Raw genomic sequence first — 22,945 nt, 5'->3', positions numbered from 1 at the left:
CATCGGTTATCGGTTATTAATACATCTACTAATAACACGGATTAGTTGAAGTATTAATACATGTCCGACAAAGACAATATTGTATAATTAATTTATTCAATATACATTAATCGAATATAAATCGTTTATATTCAATTTACGAATTAACTGTTTAATTCGCCTTAGCCCATTTTATTTAATCCGTATTAAATATAATATCTCAACATCACATTTTGGCTAATTACTAGTCAAATAACTCGAACTAACTGGTTAGTCAAAATTTGGCATCAACATGACTGTATTTTCATACTGTCACATCTCTCAAACGTATCCTATAGCTGTGACTTTTAGGGACCAGTTGATCACCGCCATCTGTATGACAATAACGTCAAACTTATCTAGCAAGCCAACCGTTATTGATAAACGTGGATCAACTGATAATAATACCAAAAGTATGCCCTTTGATCCTTTTAGAGATTTATAAGTCCTTGCACTAACCGTTAAGGACACCAACCCCAACAAGCTCCCACTTGTCCGTACAAGTGTATGTGCAATGACGTTATCCGCACTAACCGGAGGACACGGCTCCAACAAACTCCCACTTGTCCGTACAAGTGTATGTGCGATAACCGATTCTCATATTCATTTAAAAATTTCTCCCACTCAATGTAAAACAATTTGCAGATCCGGATCCGCAAAGGTCGTATTTTACAATCGATCTGTATCTTGAGTGGTTTCCCCGACTAGAGAGTAACTTAACCGATAAAACGAATCCGTATCCGAGCATGGCCATGCATTTCGATTCTGACTCCTCGAGTGGCCCCGAGAAATATCGAGTACCTGATAAAGGCTGAATATTTCCTTCAACTCGACTCCTTCCGATCTAAGCACAACATGAAATGACCAAGAAAAAATCTACTTGGCCCCCTTTACGGATGACCGTGAGAAAGAAACCAAAGTCACCCAAAATCGGCCTTAGTCTCAAGAGACAGTCGATAGTCAAAAGAATCGACTCTTAGGATCACCATGGAGGTCCTATCCACGACCGGGCACCGAATGTTATAAAACATTTAGGACTCCACGTCGATGTCACAATGGTGTCCTACGAGATATCCGTATAACTCGCCTCTGTGATTGGTCAGTCAACCGGTTGACTTATGGCTCGTTGAACCCACCATCAACCAACGTCACAAAATAATTGCCAGAGTTATCAGCTCATGTGGGCAATTAAGGACTAAAAATATAATGTTTGTTCAGTTCACTTTGTGGTGTTCAAAATTGTCGTACAATTCCACATGAAAAACAAAATATATAAATATCAAAACGATGATGTCGTATAGAGTACATAAGGGAATGAATCTAATCCATAAAAGATTCATGCTTATCTTGTCGTAATGGTTTAGTGAGAGGATCTGCTATATTATCATCTGTAGCAATCTTTTCTATCACTACTTCCTTTTGCTCCACGTAATCTCGGATTAGATGAGCTTTCCGTTGTACATGTCTAGACTTGTTGCTAGACTTTGGCTCCTTAGCTTGGAAGATGGCACCACTATTGTCGCAATAGATGGTGATCGGGTCATTCGAACTAGGCACTACAGATAGTCCATGTAAGAATTAACGCATCCATATCGCTTCCTTTGTAGCTTCAGACGCGGCATAGTACTCGGACTCGATCGTAGAATCTGTAATGATTTGTTTGGAACTCTTCCGGTGATCTGCAGCGCCATTAAGAGTAAAAACGAATCCAGACCGAGATTTCGAGTCATCTCGATCCGTTTGGAAGCTAGCATCTGCAGAATCGGTTGCGCATAGCTTTTGAGGGCCTCCATAAGTCAATGCCCAATCTTTAGTCCTCCGTAGGTACTTAAGAATGTTCTTGACAGCCAACCAATGTGATTCACCTGGATCTTTGTTGGAATCGACTTGTCATACTCAATGCATATGCCACGTCCGGACGTGTGCATATCATGGCATACATGATTGATCCTATAGCCGAGGCATAAGGAATCCGTGCCATGCGCTCTTTCTCTTCCGGTGTCTCTGGTGCCTGAGACTTGCTCAAATGCACCCCTGGAGCCATAGGAAGAAACCCCTTTTTGGAGTTAGTCATCTTTGAATCTCTCTAGGACTTTGTCTATGTAAGACTCGACCGAGAGATAACATCCGACGTGATCTATCTCGATAGATACGGATGCCCAAAATTCTTTGTGCCTCACCGGATATTTCATCCGGAAATGGTTTTTCAACCATACTTTCACCGAAGTTAAGAGAGGTATGTCATTCCCAATCAGGAGTATGTCGTCAACATACAATATTAGAAAGACAATCTTGCTCCCACTCGACTTGATATATAGACATGGTTCCTCGACCGATCGAGTGAATCCATTTTCTTTTATCACTTGGTCGAAGCGATGATTCCAACTCCGAGATGCTTGCTTAAGTCCATAAATGGAACGCTTAAGTTTGCATACTTTCTTAGGATGTTCTGGATCGATGAAACCTTCGGGTTGTACCATGTACAACTCTTCCTCCAAAAAGCCGTTTAAGAAGGCGGTTTTCACGTCCATTTGCCAAATTTCATAGTCATGAAAAGCGGCAATCGCTAAGATAATCTGAATGGAACGCAAAGATGACTACGGGTGCAAAAATTTCATCGTAGTGCAAACCTGGCACTTGGGTGAAACCTTTAGCAACTAGTCGTGCTTTGTAGATATCTTGTTGACCTTCCCCAGAATGCTTTATCTTGTAAAGCCATTTGCATTGAAGGGGACGAACCTTAGCGGGTAAGTCAACAAGATCCCACACGTTGTTCTCATACATGGAGTCCATCTCGGATTGCATGGCCTCAAGCCATAGCTTTGAGTCGAAACTAGTCATGGCACCTTTATAGGTTGCGGGTTCACTACTCGTTAAGAGTAGAATGTCATCTATGTCATGTTCCTCGACCATACCAATGTATATGTCCGGAGGAATAGAGACTCTTCCCGACCTCCTAGGTTCCTCAGAATATTAACGCGGCCGGGATTGAAGGAATTGGTTCCTCCAATGGTAGCTCGGTATTTGGTTCTGGAATCTCCGACAGGTCGAAGGTTCTATCACTCTTTGCATTCTCGAGAAATTCCTTCTCTAAGAATGCCGACCGCCGCAACAAAAACGCGTTGTTCGGTTGGCGAATAGAAGTAATGACCAAGTGTTCCTTTAGGATAACCTATAAAGTATGTCTTGACCGATCGCAGCCGAGCTTATCCTCGTGTCTCCACTTGACATAAGCCTCGCAGCCCCAAACCCGTATAAAGGACAAGTTAGGGACCGTTCCCTTCCATAGTTCATATAGAGTCTTGTCAATGACTTTAGACGGACTTCGATTAAGTATTAGAGCAGGTGATTTGAGAAGAGCATAACCCCATAATGAATCGAGGTAATACCGTGTGACTCATCATGGATCGAACCATATCAAGTAGAGTTCGATTTCTCCGTTCGGACACACCATTCAACTGAGGTGTTCAGGTGGAGTTAACTGTAAGGCAATCCCACAGTCCTTAAGGTGTTGATCAAACTCGTGAGAAAGATACTCGCCACCACGATCCGAACGCAGTGTTTTAATCTTTCTACCCGTGAGGTTACGTACCCTGTTCGGTATTCTTTGAATTTCTCAAAGGATTTACTTTTGTGCTTCATTAAGTAGACATAGCCATATCTACTTAAATCGTCCGTGAAAGTGATGAAATACCTATAGCCTTCTCGTGCGGTGATTGACATAGGTCCACACACATCCGTATGTATGAGTCCTAATAGGTCAGCAGCGCGCATTCCAACACCTTTGAAGGAAATACGAGTCATCTTACCGATGAGACATGATTCACATGTGCCAAATGATTGAAAATCAAAGGCCGAGATAGCTCCATTTTTGATGAGCTATTTTACGCGTTTCTCATTAATGTGTCCCATACAGCAGTGCCATAGATACGTTTGATCTTTGTCACCAACCTTTAACTTTTTATTCATTACGTGTAATATTTCGGTGGTCTGATCTAAAACATAAATTCCATTCATGGAGACTGCCTTGCCGTAAATCATATCGTGTAATGAGAAAATGCAAGAATTATTCTCGATTACAAATGAAAATCCAAGTTTATCAAGTGCAGAAACTGAAATAATGTTTTTCGAAAGACTGGGTACATAATAGCAGTTATATAGAGATAACTCAAATCCGCTAGGAAGCTGGATCACATATGTTCCCCTTGAGACGGCACCCACTCGTGCGCCATTCCCAACACGCAGGTCCACCTCACCCTTTACGAGGGGTTCGATGTTTCAGAGCCCCTGCACATGATTACACAGATGAGAACCACAACCAGTATCTAGTACCCAAGTTCCGTAACTTGCGTGGTTAATCTCAATCATATGAATAAAAGTAGAAGAGGAAGAAAACATACCAACAGGTTTAACGCGACCTGCCTTTATGTCCTCATGGTATACGGGACATGTACGCCTCCAATGCCCAGTCTTGTGGCAATGGTGACACTCCATGTTACCATCCTTGCTCTTTGTCGTGCCGGATGAGGTGCTCGACTCACCAGGCCCACTCTTGCTCGAACTCGACTTCTTAAACTTCGCCTTACCTACCGCTAGGTCCGCTTTAGCTTTGCCCTTACCCTTGCCCTTGTTTGACACAACGAGAACATCTTGTTTCATGCTCCCACCGAACTTCATGTCCTTCTCGGTCTATACGAGAAGAGAGTGCGATTCATGGGGACTTTTCTTCAAATCATTCATATAGTAATTCGCTCTAAAGAGCGCAAAACCATCGTGGAGTGAATGAAGCATACGGTCAATAACAATGTTCTCCGATCTTACAATCAAGCGTCTCATTTCTCGACATTCTCAATCATCTTTGAGAATGTGTGGGCTAACCGGTTGGCCCATCGGAGTCTCGCATCAAAGAAGCGAGTGGTATGCTCATAGGTCACGATTCTCGGTGCTTTCGAGAATTCCTTAGTGAGCGTGGTGAAAATCTTGTTTGCACCATGGGCTATGAAGCGTTTCTGCAAATTGGGTTCCATTGCAAAAATGAGTACGTTTTTAATCGCACCCGCTTCCATACATAAATCGTTAAACTTGGCGATCTCATTAGCTCTAGCCGTGGGACCTGGGTTTGGCGGGATGGGCTCAATTAGATATTTGAGCTTTCCGTCGGCAGCGCAGCATTCGTAATGCCGCCTCCCGATCCGCGAAGTTTGATCCATCATTCTTGATCGAGTAGGCGATTCATCCGATTCATGAAGATCCGAAGCCAGGACTCACGGTCCAATGTGGCACTTGGCATTGGGTCGTTAGTAGGACCAGCCATTTAGTTATAGCAGTTTGAAAATTCGTGTTCTACACTGAAAAAGAAAGAAAAACAAAAACGAAATAAGCAACTCATCGAGGTGATTTAAGTCTATTTAAAATGTATTTTAACGTGTAGACTCAAGCACTTGCATAATTGATCTTCCTCAAGAATGATACAAGTGATCCCAAGACTCAATTTCCGTAAATTGATAAGCCAACTGTTTAGCTAATTCTTCCGTAAGAACTCCTGGTCGATAGATTTCCGTAAATTCTATCTATAGTCCACCATAATCACAGGATCGTACGAGTGACCATAGTGTTGAGATAAAATAGGTCAATCGGTTCCAACTTACCCGACGTAGAAGGGGTCATATTATGCCTACCGACGAAGAAGGGACTCATTGGAGTTTGACCTATAAAGACCGTTCTCAATTTTAGTTCATACGAGGAAGATCCCATCAGCTTAATTATAATTCATATTAAGTGAACGAATAACTAGCGTCTGCGTGAATGAATTAATTTAGGTGATGGCTTAGCATAGATCGTGTGACATGAGAATGTCAAAGAAAACTAACTCGTGACCTCTATATGTGTCAGTTTTCATGCAATAATTAGGTGGTTTGGTTTTAGGCGGAATATGATGCAAATTATCGTTACGAAAAATAAATAAATGAATGCAATACGTAAATAAAATTCCTAGTGTGGCCTATCCTAATAAAATAAAACATAAAACAACTTTGGAATCCACCGTTGGACCCGAGAAGCTTGTCTTGATGTTCCATCTTGATTCATGTAGCGGGAGTGAGCATCTGATTCTCCATCTTTGGTCTTCTCAAAAATTACAATTAAAAATTACAAGATATAAACCTATTTACATTCTAATTAAAAACTGTAATTACAAGTGAAAAATCCAAAACGGAGATACGAGATCTCAAAATACAACCAAGACCGTGTTCCATCATTACGGTAACACGTTCTACTAAGGCCACACTAAGTTACAACCGTTTGTAAAATAAATAAATACGTAATAAAAGCATTCAAAAACATTCATAATTAACGATAAATAAAATGCATCAACTAAAACAAATTTATTCGTGACATAATTCCGTAATTATGTTAAATTTATCCAAACCACCTTTTAACGATTAAAATTTATGTGATAAAACTGCTTCTATCAATTTCATTTTAATATATTACAATCCGTTACTTTAAATACGCTTTAAAATAACTATATGGTACGTGTGTGAACCGTTTCACAATCATAGCGAGTGTACAATATCCGTATAAAGTACATATTAAGGCCAAAAGAAAATTTAAAACAAAAAGAATAAATTTTCAAAGTGCGAACAAAAATCCCTCGATCCAGGGACAAAAGTGCTCGATCGAGGAACAAAAAGAACTCGATCGAGTGAACGCAAGTCGATCGAGAGGTATGCTATCGAGAAAGTACTCGATCGACGAGATCGAGGTCGATCGAGGGCTTTATCGGCAAATCTGCTCGATCGAGTACGAGGACTTCTCGATCGAGCGGTGGGGTTTTGAAAATGGTCGATCGAGTACTGACCATTACTCGATCGAGTGAAAAACATTTCAGAATAGCTCTCGATCGAGTAGAATTACGCTCGATCGAGTGCAAACATGGTGAAAACAGAAACCCTCGTGAAAATGATTTGTGAAACAAAACCAATTGCAAAAATGATCTAAAGACGCATAAAATCAATTCTACAATTGACAAAACTTGACATATTGTTATAATCTCCGTATAAAATAACAATATGTAAAAGAACAAATCGAAAACGAAAACAAAAACAGCCGCAATACACGATTGGCCGCACGGTTTTCAAGACAGAAAATCGTTTCAAGATCGATTTTATGAAAAATCACAATGAAAAATTACGTGGCCTCGCTCTGATACCACTTGTGGGGTAATATCCGTATAAGACCCTTTAAATTTAAGGATTATAACGTAAATTTAACATGTGAAATATTGTCATAAACGAAAAACAACAATGAAACGATAAAGAATATGAATCAACCTCGGGTCCTTTGTAGTGCGGCGTAAAAAGAAGTAAATCAACAGAGATTTCCTCCTAATTGTTGCACCCAAGACCGTCTGAGACTATGCCCTTGTGCTAGAAATGCTTTCTAATTGACTTGCAATATTGAGAAAGCTATTGTGAGTTTTGTCGATGTGAGATCTAGGAATTTCAGAGAAAATTGCACTGAAACCCTAATTGTTTTTCACTAATGATGATTAGGTTAACAAGAAGGAGAAGGCTCTCCTTTTTGTTCTTCTAATTCGGCCAAACCGAGAGCCCTTATGGGGAAGTGGGCTTCCACTTCCTCTTAATTTTAGCTCGTGGTCCGGTTCGTCAAATGCTAAAATGTATATGACGGGTTTTTATTATAAACTGTCATCGGTTATCGGTTATTAATACATCGACTAATAACACGGATTAGTTGAAGTATTAATACATGTCCGACAAAGACAATATTGTATAATTAATTTATTCAATATACATTAATCGAATATAAATCGTTTATATTCAATTTACGAATTAACTGTTTAATTCGCCTTAGCCCATTTTATTTAATCCGTATTAAATATAATATCTCAACATCACATTTTGACTAATTACTAGTCAAATAACTCGGACTAACTGGTTAGTCAAAATTTGGCATCAACATGACTGTATTTTCATACTGTCACATCTCTCAAACGTATCCTATAGGTGTGACTTTTAGGGACCAGTTGATCACCGCCATCTGTATGACAATAACGTCAAACTTATATAGCAAGCCAACCGTTATTGATAAACGTGGATCAACTGATAATAATACCAAAAGTATGCCCTTTGATCCTTTTAGAGATTTATAAGTCCTTGCACTAACTGTTAAGGACACCAACCCCAACAATAAGCTCAATGTGTTTTTATTTAAGAATTCGTACATGGCTCTAAGGAATAATTGGTTTTGGTTTATATGGAGGATTGACATCGTGGTCTTTGTATTGTATTTTTAATTGACGTTTTCTTTGACCTCGACTAGTGGGTGAGTAGCTTAGAGTTTTACTATAAGTGTTGAGCACGGTTCATTATTGGACCTTTTGACGATATTGATATTGAAATTGAGATGAAGATTGGTTACTGGTATTGAGTCATGGGTGCTTTTGGCGCCAAGTTTGAGTTATTTGAATTATTTAAATCCCGTCTCATGCTTTATATAACTTAATTCGTTAAATATCGTTTATTTGTATATTTTCCTCACATGATTTATAATTGTGGAATGCACTATTTAATTATCTCAATTATATATGAAATGACGCGTTTTCAGTTTAATATGTGACTAAATTAATTATTCATGCCTTGTGAGTAGAAAATGGTTTATCTTACATTTGAGTCATTTATAATTGAATGCTTGTTTTGCTTATTTTAAATGGTTCATTTCCATTTGTTTACATTTTTATTCAAGTGACAAATATTGAAGAAATGGGTTACTTATTCATGTTCATGAATATAATTTGGCATGAAAGGTCTCACTCGGATTATCATCGGTTCATTACACGTAGTAGTCTCTTTCTAAGTTGATTCGTATCGCTTGGTTGAGTCGTATTCTTGATAATGCCTTTATGCTATACCGTATTGCTTGACTTATCTTTACGCCTCTTTCGGACTGTCCTGCCGATTGTGGGTTTAGCTCATATTTCCGCCTCTTTCGGACTGTCCTGCCGATTGTGGGTTCTCGATTTCCGATTTAGGGTTCGGGACTTGGATGCGGATTGTCCTGTCGCATGTCGAATCGGGAAGTGTGCTGTCCCGAGAGTCTGGCCAGATTTAGACTAGGACCTAGTCTTGGGAGTACCATTGTCGTCCTACCAGGGGAATTATATTTTGATATATGAGTAGTAAAGGTCTTGCTTGGTTATAGATATTGGTATTTGTCTTTCAAGGCAAGAGTTATGCCTTGTGTTGTTTGTCTTGGTCCTATCGGATACTAGGGGTGAGCTATAAGCCCTCTAGTTGCGATATGATCGTCGGGATTGATGTTCCCATCCGTTCTTATGGTGAGATGCAAGCCATAAGTATGAATGTGACATTAGTGGCCACGTCCCATGAATTGTTTGATAAGTGGTTTTCCAAGTAATGGCTACAGTTTCTATTTTTGTAATTTACATTGATTGACCCCTACTTAACCGCTTCACATGATTCAGATTCTATTCTCATATCTATGTTGTAATTCCTTGAAATGTGTGTTTTTGCATAAATGACCGTATCCTTGTCTTTCATATTATTTAATTGTCTCACATTAATAGTTGAATCCTTATTATGCTAATGTTGGTCTATCTTGTTCCATCTCATTTAACTGCCATGTTTACATATAAACTTGATATTCTTATCTTTTGTAAGTATCTGATATGACTTACTTGTTTTAGTTCTTTGTTATGTTCGTTTTGACATTTTGTGGCTGGGAGAGTCTTGAGTTACTCCCCACTGACTGTGGCGTTCATGTTTACATGAATGACAGGTATTAGTTGGTGCATCTATGGGGTGAAGACATGTGTGAGCTAGCGAGCACTTTGGCCTTGTAGTCGGTTTATTAGGATTGCTTAGACTCATCTTTTATTGTATTGTCATTCGAGGGATATATTTTCCCTCACCTTGACTATCACGTTTGTATAATTTAAACTTTATTTCCGCATTCTTTATTTATGTTTTGGATTTTAATGAACTCGCGCTTTAAATTTTAAAAGTTTCAAAAATTTCCTATTTTCTGATTGAATTTTTATAAGTTATATTTTCCGCTTTATCGCGGGGTGTCACAGATAAGCTCTTCATCTTGATCATAAGCTCTTCATCTTAAGCTTCTTAAAAACTTGATCATGTTTTTTTCTTGAGTAATGATTGTAGTCAACAATGCTTTTAAAAGTCTTCAATGTTAGAGCTCAAGTAGCTATAACATTACTATAACAATGCTTCACAAATCTTCAATGTTATAGCCATGAATGCCATAACATCGCGTGCTTATATTGTAATCCTTATTAAATCTAACCAAGACTAAACAAATAATTACGAGTAACAGATATGTGTATTATAAAGTATCCTTGTCATTATCAAAACACAACATATAACTATATGGTCCAACACCAATAATACATCTTGGTGATCCAACACACCAGTTAAGAGACCAACAATCCAAGAAATCATGCCAGTAGATGAACGATAATAAAGAACACCCCTCAACCAATTTCCTGACCATCACCATATAAACTTATTCGGTGGTAGACTGGTAGATCCAACATAAACTCCACGCAAAATTAGACTTGACAAATAGGTCATTTAGTTCGGTTTCGAATTAGGTTAAATCAGTTCGGTTTAACTCGTATTGACCTCAGTTTCAGGTTCAGTTCGATTTCGATCATCATTTCGGGTAGCCACTTTAATTGGTTTGTGTTATGTCGGATTAGGTATAGTTAGCCACTTAAATTTGTTTATGCTATTTAGGTAGTTTGGGTGAGGTCAGACACCAACACTAATTTTTGTTTTATCAGATTGGAAATTAGAATTCAAAGAGAGAGGACATCAACTGCAAGGAAGAAGACAATGGATGGATTAATGGAGATAAGTTGATTATGATTGATTATACCAAGAGGGGGAAAGGGTAAAATAGGGAAATAAAACACCACTTAAAATGCACATTTAAAATCAACGGCTAGGATTGTGCTATTTTCCTCGATCTATCAACTGACAATGTATTTGAACCAAACTAAATATAATTGTGGTAGTTTTTCAAAAAAAAAAAAAAAAAAAAAAAAAATGTAAGGTAACAAGTGTTAAAGACGTGGTTATAGGTAATAGGAAGTTGTTACAAACTCGTTCTTTTAGACTGAGATTGTCTGAATTGAATTTATTGGAGTTGAACTGAACTGAACCGAACTTAATGGAGCTGGACTGAAATTAAATAAGAGTTAATTTGTGAGAAGAGCTTAGCTGAACTAAACTGATTGAAGCTGAACTGAATAGAGTTGAACTGAACTGAAATTAAGACCCTGTTATTTCTGACTTATTTTCAGCTCAACTTTATTCAATTCAGTTCAGCTCAGCTCAGCTTAGCTTAATTCAGTTCAGTTCCGTTAAGCTCAGCTTCATTCAGTTAAGCTCAGCTTAGTTCAGTTCAGCTTCACTAAATTGAGCCCATTTCAATTCTACTTATAAACTTTAGTAGTTTTTATTAATATTCTTTTATTATTCTTTTATTTTATTTTTATAAAAAGTCCTAACTTTTATTATTATTATTATTATTATTATTACTACTATTATTACTATTGTTGTTATTATTATTAGTACTATTATTACTACTATTACTACTACTATAACTATTATTATTATTATTATTATTATTATTATTATTATTATTATTATTATTATTATTATTATTTATTATTACTACTACTACTACTACTACTACTACTACTACTACTACTACTACTACTACTACTACTACTACTATTTATACTATTTACTATTTACTATTATTACTATTATTACTATTATTATTATTATTATTATTATTATTATTATTATTTAATTTTTAAAAAAAGAAAAAAACTCAATATTATTATTATTATTATTAACAATTAATTAATTAATCATCTTCATTATTGCTTTATAATGAATATTATGGTTATTAAAATCAATAATAGTCATATTAATACAATTATTAGTACTATTACTAATATTAATATTAATATGGGTTTTAATTAATAATAATATTATTAATAACATTGTTAATGTTACTTTTAATATTATTTTTATTATTAATACCTAATTGTTTTTTCATATACGAACTTTAATTTTTCACATACACTTTTTCATAAACGTTCTATTTTGTACCCTTTTCATCCAAAACTGAATCAAATGAACTCTTAAACCCACATTTTTCCTAAATTTTAATCTAATTGCTCAAATGACTTAAAACTTAAAAGATGGATTCTAAATTACCAATAAATAAATTAACTTAATTTTTTATCAATTATTAATATTATTTGTTGAGTTTTAATTAATCAATCAAATTATATTTGCTTATTAAAGATAAAATTAGGATTTATCGATTTTTATTTATTTAATTAATTAAATTAATTAGGATTGTTGGTGGTTCGTGGTGGCTACCTAATCACTCAAATTAGGATTATACACGGCTAGACTCTGAACAACAATCTAGCAAATCGGTGCTTTATTATTTCACCTAATTAGGATTGATGGTGAATCGCGGTTCGTGGTAGCGGTTACCGAGTTAATCACTCAAATTAGTATAATTACTTGTATTAATATTATTATTATTAGTAGTAATCTTCTTCTTCTTCTTCTTCTTCTCTTTATAATAATAATAATAATAATAATAATAATAATAATAATAGTGGTTTTTAGCCGGTGGTATTGTGAAGGGGTGTGTTCTTGCGCGTGTGTGGTTTGGTCACTATCACGTGGGGATCCTTTCACAACTATCACGATTTTTGTGCAGGTCGGGTGTGGGGCTTTGCTTTTTCCTTCATGCCCGAGCTTGTGAGGTACCATTGTCCTTTTTCGGGTCTTCATGGGTGTCGGGATGGTTTCGGTAAGGGCCTTACTAAGGCAGCTTGGAAGAAACATTTGCAGGACCGACATTGTCATGATGGGGCGTTGGACCTTACGCGGCAGACTCTTTCTGATAGTTTGACTGTTTATTCCAATGCCGAGAGTTCTTTGAGACGGATGGGGTTTTGGTTGTGTGGGGTGTGTTTTATGACCCATACTCTTGGTGCTAGATGTCGGCATAATCGGGGTGATATTGTGGAGCATCCGGAGTGTGTTGATGGCATTTACACCTTCCATATTTATGGTATTCCGAGACCTTTGGCTCCTTCTACTTCGGTTTCTTCTGATGATAGTGTGGAGCTCGTTCAGTGGTCTATATCTTCGTTGGGTCGTTTGCTGTCTTTGGGCCTTCGCACTATGAAATCTATTCCTCCTAAGTGCCGTCTTGGGTATGCTCGGGCTTTGAAAGGGGCCTTGGATGCGGTGTTTGATGCCCCTAGTGATCTCTCCCGCTGGGTTCGTTTGCTTGCTTTACCTCTTTGTTTGCTCGGGACTTTTGCTCCTCGGAGTAATCATGAGTGTCGGGGATCGCTATTCGGCGTCAAAGCATCGGGAGGAGAGTATTGCCGGGGGCTATTCTTGCTTGGGGGACACACAGGGGGGTTTGCGGTTATTACGGGAGTGCTTTGATGAGGGTCCTTCTTCTTTTTATGTGGATGAGGATCTTGATTTGAGTGACCTTAACCTCCGCCAATGCCGGCGGAAGATATCGAGATGGCCATTATCTCGCTGCTTTGTACGAGTGCTTTCTTCCTCCGGGGTCGCCCCCTACTCCGATGCCACTCTTGTGGCCTTGCGTGAGAAGCATCCTGTCGCCCCGCCTCCTTCATTGCCTCCTCTGTCTGGGGATCATCATCCTCGGTTACCTCTTCCGCGGTGGTCTTGGATATGATTCGGAGCTTCCCTCGTGGTACTTCTTGTGGGAGGGATGGTTTTCGTGCTTGACACCTTATGGATTTGTTTGAGTGGCGCGCTTTGTGGCTATCTCCGATGATTTGATCACTTCTATTACTAGGGTGGTTAATCTTTTTCTTGAGGGTCGGTGTCCTCTTCCTCCTCGGGTGAGTACATTGCCGGCGCCCCTCTCACACCACTCGTTAAACCGGGTGGTGGAGTTCGTCCTATTCTTTGTCGGTGACGGTCCGGAGACGGCTTGTCTCTAAGGTTGGTGCTTCTATGGTTGGCCCGTCTTTATCTTCTTATTTTGATGGGCTTGATTCGGGGTGGGTGTGTCCGGTGGAGGAGAGGCTATCTTGCATGCCTTGAACCGGCTCATTGAGGCTCGGGGGAACAGTGGGGCTTTCTATGTTGGTTGATTTCGAATGCGTTCAACCTTGTTGACCGTTCGACCATGCTTCAGAAGGTCCGCCGTCGGTGCCCGACTCTCTCCCGTTGGGTGGAGTTTTGTTATTCCAGCCCGGCCCGCCTTTTTTATGGGGAGCACTTCTTGTGGTCTTGTCAGGGTGTTCAGCAGGGTGATCCGTTGGGGCCTTTGCTTTTGCGCTACCTGGTTTTGCATCCTTTGGTTAGCAAGATCCAGGACACTTTTGACCTCACTTTGCGGGCATGGTACTTAGATGATGGCACCATTGTGGGAGATACTTTGGAGGTGGGGAAGGTGTTGGACTTGATTAGGTTGGATGGCCCTCGTTTTGGTTTACACCTAAATGTCTCCAAGACGGAGGTCTTTTGCCACATTGAGGATCCACGGAGCCGGCTTCCCGGGGTTTTCCCACTTCTATTTCTCGGCCATTGCGCGGTGTTACGATTTTGGGAGGACCTCAGTCAAGTACTTGTCCTGTTTTAGCGGTGAGATTGTGGCGACGAGAGTAACTAAGACCATTGAGCTAATGGATTTGGTTGCGAGGATTGAGGACCCGCAGTGTGAGTTGCTTCTTCTTCGAGCTTGTACTGGTATTTCTAAGCTCTACTTCTCTCTTCGCACTTGCTCCCCTAGTGTTTTTGGGTCTGTTCATCTTCCTTTTGATGCCGCTCTGCGTTCTAGCTTGGAACGTATTGTCACCGCATCAGGGCCGGGTTTTGGGGATTGGCAGTGGCGCCTTGCTACATTCCCTTTTCATCTTGGTGGCCTTGGTGTTTATGCGGCCGGAGATGTTTTGTTCTATGCTTTTATTGCGTCCCGCTTGCAGTCTGCTGGTTTGCAAGCTAAGCTCCTCGGCCCTTCTCGTGTTGTAGCTGCTGGCCCTGCTTTTGATGATGCCGCACGGTGTTTCTGCGACTACGAGGTTCGATATATTGGGTCGCCCTAGTGAAATTGCGCCCCCAAACTTATGAAGAAATTGGCGAGATATTTATTTCACGACGGTTGCTACTACCTCGTAGTCTGTTTTTTTCTTTGACACCTCGCCGAGATCGCTCTATGGCGCGTCTCGGCAGGTTCTCACTCCTCCGATTGGTTACGTGCGGTTCCTATCTCGGGGTTGGGTCAGACTATGAACGGGAGGACTTACCGTAGTGTCTTGGGGTATCGTCTGGGTGTTCCGTTATTCTCGGTATCTAGGCCCCGTCCCGCTTGCTCTCGGGTTTTTCTTTGGGGATGTTTTTGGGGACCACGCGGTTTCTTGACTGGTATCTTGTGGGCGTTAAACATCGGCATAACCTTGTCGGGACACTCTCTTCGACATCCGCTATAGATCCGGTATTTTGCGGGGAAGGAGGTTGATATCGGTTTGGTTGATGGGCATGGTGGCTCTCTTCGTCCTGCGGATTTATTGCTTTATTCTTGGGACATGGGCCGTGATGTGTGCGTCGACCTGATGGGTTCTTCACCTTTGACTCGGACTGGGTTGGCGGATTTTGTGCGGGCCGGGTTGTCGCCGATTCTTTCGGCGAAAGTGTGCTAAGTATGGGGATTTGTGCGCGGTAGCGGTTTATGGTTTCCTACCTTTCTCTTTCTCTTCACTTGGGGAGTTGAGTTCGGATCTTTGTTGCCTTGCTCAAGCGGATCCGAAATTCTCGGTATCTCGGGATCTTTGGGGCTCGGGTAGCCGCTTACATTTTTACTCGTATTAGCTTTACTATTGCTAAGGGTGTGGGAGCCCAGATTGTCTCTCGGCTCCCCACCAATTTCATGTAAACCTTTTTTCTTATTTTAATGAAAGCTGCGCGCATCCCTTTATATAAAAAAAAAAAAAAAAAAAAAAAAAAAAAAAATAATAATAATAATAATAATAATAGACTTAGCTTTGCTGTTGCTAAGGGTGTGGGAGCCCAGATTGTCTCTCGGCTCCCCACCAATTTCATGTAAACTTTTTTTTTCCTTTTAATGAAAGCTGCGCGCATCCTAGAAAAAAAAAGAAAAAAAATAATAATAATTACTATTAAGCACACATTTATTTCGCGACGGTTGCTGCTGCCTCAGAGTCTGTTTTCTCTTTGACACCACGCCAGCTTGCTTTATGGCAGTCTCAGCAGGGTTCCCACTCCTCTAATTGGCTACGTGCGGTTCCTATCTCGGGGTTGGGTCAAACTGTGAACGGTAGACATCTATTTTAATAGTAATAATAATAATAATAATAATAATAATAAGTTATTACCATCTCAGCAGGGTGGACACGCATCTTATTGTTATTACCATTATTATTATTATCTTCATAAGTTTGGGATCAAAGCTAAGCACACAACGATAAGAACTACCGTTCATAGTCTACCCCAACCCAGAAATAGGGATCGCAAGAAGTCAATCAGATGCGTGCCCACCCTGCTGGGACCTCCACAACGCAACATGTCGAGGAGTCAAAGAGAAAACCGGTTCTGCAGTAGCAACAATCCTCGCGAAATATATTTCTGCCAATTTCTTCATAAGTTTGGGGACAACAATCTCACTAGGGTTACGCATAAGGTCAGAACCCGTAACCTCATTAAACACACTCAAATTCGCATCAAAAGTAGGTACAAGAGCCATGACATCAGAGGTCTGAAGAAGCTTAGCCTGCAGTTCAGCAGACTGCAATCGAGATGCCAAAAAAGCATAATGTAGAACATCTCAAGCAGCCTACACACCAAGTCCTCCGAAGGTAAATAGAAGGGTGACAATCCACCATTGCCAGTCACCAAAATTATTATTATTATTATTATTATTATTATTATTATTATTATTATTATTATTTATTTCTACTTCAATTCAGTTCAACTCCAATCAGTTTAGCTCTATTGATTCGATTCGATTGATTGACTCCATTCAATTGATTCGATTCGATCCATTTCGATTCGATTCAATTTCGAGCTCAACTCCATTCATTTTGACTCAATTCAGTTCAGCTCTAAAAAGTTAGAAAGAACAAGACCCAAGTCCAAAGTACATGGCCTAACAATTATCATAAAACCGGTTTTTTTTATAGGTGAATTGAGTCAGCTCGGCGGCTTGCACATCTTACACGAACCAGACCACATTCATTCATTAATTCGAAATTGGCATTTGTGCACTCTCTATTCTCAGTGTCACTGTCTCACGATTCCAACGTTAGTCATGCCACTTTCTCTCCTTCACATTATAACTAGGGCTGAGCAAAAAAAATTGAACCGCATTTTTAAACCGAAATCGGACCGAAACCCGAATAATGGAGACCGAAAAATTCGTGTTTTTTCCGGTGCGGGGCCCGAACCGAATTTTTAAGCATAAATGAGGTGCGGGTGCGGGTCTAAATAAAACCAACCGGATACCGCTTTTAAAACCGAATTGACTTTTTTCTCAAAAACATAATTTCATCTATGAATTAAACACGCCCAAGCCAAGACTTAGGCCAAAAACATCAAAACCCTATTTCTTTATGAAATAATTTTAGATGTATGTGACTCTTTAATTGTAGTTTTGAACATCATTTACATATCTATGACTTTCTTAACTTTAATATGTATGACTTTTTTATGAAGTAATTTTAACATTTGACAACCAAGGTCTTCAAAAGTCAAATTGGCAGCATGTTTATTGTGCAATTCAAGAGCATTCAACCAAAAACCGGGTTCAAAAACCGGTTCAGGTAACCGGTTTTCAAATCCGGTTTAAAAATTTCAGAAAAACCGGTTACCCGAATTAAAAGAGGTGCGGGTGAGGTTTATAAAATTTAAGGTTTTTTAAAATCAGGGACCGAACCGGTTTGCAAAACCGGGTCGGGTACCCTGTTTTGCTCAACCCTAATTATAACCACACAACACTACCGTTTGAGTAAATTTGTAAACTCGTCACATATCGCTACTCTATTTCATTCCTTCACCGGCAGGCGGCGGCAGATATGACGACCGCCAATAATGGTTCCCGAGCGTTGGACGAGAAGTCATTGGTAGAGTACATTAAGTCAACACCTTCTCTCTACTCCGTTGTCGGAGAATCCGACAACTTGGAGATTAAAGAAGTTGGTGACGGCAACCTTAACTTCGTCTACATCGTCACCTCCCCTTCCGGCGCTCTTGTCGTTAAGCAGGTACCACCTACACCCTATTGTTCTCATCTTCTACCCTTTTCAATTTTATCAGATTGTCTTGGGCTGGATTTTCATCAATATTATTGCTCTGTAGTTGGTATTATCTGTCCATGTTCGAGTTTGATCATGCGCTCTGTTATGTAATTAGTACTCCTTATTATCTCTTTATTGCTAGGTAGGGTAAAGTAAAAGGTTGTCTTCTTAAGTGTCCACCACATATAATATTAGGGTTTTTCTACATGATATCCCGTATTTTTTCAAATTCTAGGTGGTACCCTAGGTTTTTTAAAATATCAGTGACGCCTAAACTTATAATACCCATACTACTAAAAATCAAGTTTTAAAACAGTGAAATTTTGTAAAGAAAATATGTTTACAGTTGAGTAAATGATTTTTATGTTAATGGCATGACAAATTATTGCTAAAAAATCAATATCTAAATATTTAAAAGAGGCAGATTAGAACATTTTTGGTATTTTAAGATGTTTTCATTAAGTTTAGGGATAGCACCGAGATTTTGGAAAAACGAGGGGTACCACGTAGAATTCGAAAAATACGAGGGTATTACGTAAACAAATCCTATAATATATAATAGTATTAGGCCTTTTGGGAATGAGCACAAGAATAAATCCGTGCTTTTGGCCTTAAGCGGACAATATCATACTATTATGGACAATGGACACCGGAAAGGTACCGTCGCTTCCGCATAACAAGATCCATTCTCGAGTTCGACCATGAACTTCCGGGTTGAGCTTAAAACCGTAGTTGATCAAGCCTGGTTCAACTAATGTATCCCAAATTCCTAAAATGATGAATTTATGGTAGTAGTGTAGTACTATAGGTGTGTGGGAATTGTAGTGTTTTGCGGGAATTAATAGTGGTTAAGTTGTTGTAGGCATTGCCTTACGTACGTTCCATAGGAGAGTCATGGCCGATGAGCAAGGACCGTTCATATTTCGAGGCCAGGACTTTGAAAGAGCACGGACGCTTGTGTCCTCCACATGTTCCTGAGGTTTATCACTTTGATCATTCAATGTCTTTAATTGGCATGCGCTATTTGGCTCCTCCACATATTATTCTAAGAAAGGGTTTGATTGGCCGAGTTAAATATCCTTTGCTTGCTGAACATATGGCGGAATATATGTCAAGGACGTTGTTCTACACTTCCCTTCTTTATATCACTACCACGGATCATAAACGGGCAGGTTAACTTCTTCGTTGTTAATCATGCTTTGTTTATGATTAGATTTTAGAAGTAGTAGTCGTACTATGACATAGATCTTATCTGAACGAGAAGCTCAAGATACATTAACTCTGTTGCTGCTACTGCCTGTTAACTATTCGTATTCGGTTTGGTTAACACAGTTGCTGAATTTTGTGGCAATGTGGAGCTGTGCCGGCTTACTGAGCAGGTTGTGTTCTCTGACCCATATAAAGTATCACAATATAACCGATGGACCTCTCCATATCTTGACCATGATGCTAAGTTGCTTCGTGAGGATAATGTTCTAAAGCTTGAAGTTGCTCAACTCAAATCGATGTAACTATGATCTCCATATCTCCATTCAAATAATTGCCTCTTGACTTTACACAATGTTCTTGTATTGTTGGTGTGAAAAAAGTAGGTATTAATTTGTTTCTTTTTTCAAGTAGGTTCTGTGAAAAGGCTCAAGCCCTGATTCATGGAGACCTCCACACTAGTTCTCAAATGGTTACCCAGGATTCGACTCAGGTGATTGATTCGGAATTTTCCTTCTATGGACCAATGGGATACGATATAGGAGCTTTTTTGGGAAATCTTGTATTGGCCTTCTTTGCTCAAGATGGACATGCTGTTGAAGGTGATGACAGGGAGGTGCGAAACTTACACTTTGTTTATAAATTTGTCTTTTCGTCCTATTTTTTTTTCATCTACAATTCTATATGGTTAATGTTGGGAACGGATTTGATCATAGACTGTTTTTTCATATTACTGCATCTATGAGTTGATGACCACCTAAGAAAATCATATACCCTTGTGCGTGCAAATATTGACGCCTGATTTATAAGGTTATATGACCATCGATAATTGGAATGAAGATTTAAACTTACAAGGACAACTTAAGCTGTTATATTGTTCTCTTAAGCCATCAATTATGCCTTTGATTCAATATATGATGAATCGCGTGATACTCCTGAACTCTTGAGCATTTTAAGAATAAGATTTCAGTATTTTACATTTCTGGTACCACCTGCTTCATAGTGAACTGCTATTGTTCACGCTTTTATCTCTGCCAGATTTGATGATCGACCGCCTAATAATCTGACTGAATCTAGTGTATGTGTGGTACCTTTTAGGCCTAGATGCCTAGCAGGAATAAATCTTAGACAGTGATTTAATGATTCATATCACACCACCACACTATTAATGGTCTTAAGCCATGTGTTGTACTCAGCTACTCCCCTGGCCTCACCCAATTGTTTATGTTTTCCCTTTTTTTGTCTGTCTCAAACCATTTGTTTACATTTCTACTTAGATAAGGTTTTTTTTTGCTTAAAAGAATGTTTTACATTCTAACCTACCCATTGTAAATGAATCAACACACCTATGTGTAGTACGTAAGAAAACAATTCAATGGCAAGCGTAAATAACTTGATAAGACCGATTGAGTAACTTTTTGCTGGTCGCATTAGCACATATCTCTCCCAACTTTTGCAGGATTACAAGAAATGGATACTCAGGACAATAGAGGAAACATGGAATCTCTTTCACAAAAAATTAATTGCATTATGGAATGCAAACCAGGATGGTCCTGGTGACGCATATCTTCCCCAAATATATAACAACCCTGATGTTTGGAATTTAGTTCAGACAAATTATATGAGAGATTTGTTCCACGATTCTCTTGGATTTGGCTCTGCCAAGATGATAAGGTGAGATAGCGTTTTAACTTCTGATTCGCTATGTTATGCATGTCTGAATCTCTGTTTTTCCATCGCCTAGTTGTGCTGCTTTATTACTGTGCTTCTGATCCAATAGGGTTTTTGCTTCTGATCCGCTATGTTTTGCATGTCTGAATCTCTGTTTATCCGTCACCTAGCTGCGCTTCCTTACTGTTTTTACTACTGTTTTTCCATCGTCTAGTTGTGCAGCATATGCTACTAACTTTATAGTCTCATCTGTCTCACCTAATTGACATTTATTTTTTAAGTTGTATCCTTGTAACTAGTGGACCTCGCCAAGTTGCCATTATTAATTATTGCACTCTCACTTATCCTTGTAACTTATAACGGATATAGATTTTATTCTTTGATGTGGTATGGTGTAGGAGAATCGTTGGCGTTGCACATGTCGAGGATTTTGAATCAATTATGGATGCTAGCAAACGAGCTGATTGCGAGAGAAAGGTGCTTAACTGTGCGAAAATGCTGATGAAAGAGAGGAGGAAGTTTGTTTCTATAGATGAAGTGATATCAGCCATACTACACATTGATCATTGATGTATAAAAGGTCCCTTTACATACAAAATACTTGCTTTACTGGGAAATGGGTAAGTAGCCAAAGTAGGTTCGAATGTTCCATGTTGTTCCACCGTACCAGTCCCCTCTATAAATCTCTCTTTTCCAGAATTATCGCTTAGCGAGCTTAAAACAAATATAAGCTACTTGTGGCTTGGGGTGAGGTAGTCCAAAGCGAGTCTTGCCAGGCTAAGACGATTTATAAACACACTTCTTCTTTTGGTAAAGAGAATAAGTATAGTTATATACAGAAGAAGAAATATGTATTGTTCTGCTACTCTGTTGAGCGTAGAGCATCCGGTGGAAGAAGCGTGTTCATTACTTCTCTGATGAAAGAGCCGAAGGATTGTAGGTATCTGCTATATTTGAAGTTGTCAAAATAGTTGCATAAAATCTATCTTGGTATTTTCCACAGATTATTAATGTGTAATGCAGTAATGGAGCTGAAGGATTGTAGATTTGTAGTTATCTGATACAGTATATGATTGAATAAAAAGCTTTACTGTGAGTTTGCTTTAATCAGATTATTAATATATCTGATACAGTATATGATTTGTAGTCATCTGATACATATATGGTTATGTTGGTTTTCTTAAAAGTTTGAACGGCAGAATCCTAATAGTTTAGAACAAAGCACAAGCTTATAAGAATTCCATGTCGTGCAGTCGTGGCCATGGAGACCTCGACCCGAACAGCAACAGCCACATTTATCTGACCTTAGCTTAGTTGGTAGATTGGAGGACTGTAGTGTGGGTTCTGCACAGACATCCTTAGGTTGCTGGTTCGAATCCAGGCCATCTGGCAAGTTGGAATTGCCATCGAACTATCCAAATATCACGCAAGTACATCCTTAATGCATACGGAGTACTCCGTACAATACTAGGAAAACATAGGGTGACAAACTTTATTTTAGATAGACTCGATCTTTACTGATGCATCATATATTCATAGCAAACATAGCATTACATTTACATACTACGGAGTAGTATTTATGCTTAATCTCAAGTCTTTTCACATGACAAATGCTTCAAATTTACAGTATATGACCTTTATGATTAATCA

At 39.0% G+C, this 22,945-nt stretch overlaps 1 protein-coding gene across 1 annotated transcript; it reads left to right on the top strand.

Moving 5' to 3' along the window:
• The first annotated feature begins 18,107 nt into the window (after window positions 1–18,107).
• LOC141611581 (methylthioribose kinase-like) lies at window positions 18,108–22,430 on the top strand. The gene is made up of 6 exons (XM_074430158.1): window positions 18,108–18,385; window positions 19,281–19,590; window positions 19,751–19,925; window positions 20,039–20,240; window positions 21,084–21,298; window positions 21,694–22,430. Exons 1-6 carry the CDS (start codon window positions 18,197–18,199, stop codon window positions 21,863–21,865), a joined length of 1,263 nt encoding a protein of 420 aa, XP_074286259.1. The 5' UTR covers window positions 18,108–18,196; the 3' UTR covers window positions 21,866–22,430.
• The last annotated feature ends 515 nt before the right edge of the window (window positions 22,431–22,945 follow it).

The sequence above is a fragment of the Silene latifolia genome, chromosome 11 (genome assembly GCF_048544455.1).
Source record: "Silene latifolia isolate original U9 population chromosome 11, ASM4854445v1, whole genome shotgun sequence".
Taxonomy (NCBI): domain Eukaryota; kingdom Viridiplantae; phylum Streptophyta; class Magnoliopsida; order Caryophyllales; family Caryophyllaceae; genus Silene; species Silene latifolia.
Note: the sequence above shows the minus strand (reverse complement) of the source record. Positions and strands in the feature narration are given on the sequence as shown.

Excerpts from the sequence above, each read along its gene's own strand:
- LOC141611581 (XM_074430158.1), top strand. The coding sequence starts at position 18,197 with ATGACGACCGCCAATAATGGTTCCCGAGCGTTGGACGAGAAGTCATTG. Across the intron at positions 18,386-19,280 it reads GCGCTCTTGTCGTTAAGCAG|GCATTGCCTTACGTACGTTC; the intron begins GTACCACCTACA and ends AAGTTGTTGTAG. Across the intron at positions 19,591-19,750 it reads CACGGATCATAAACGGGCAG|TTGCTGAATTTTGTGGCAAT; the intron begins GTTAACTTCTTC and ends TGGTTAACACAG.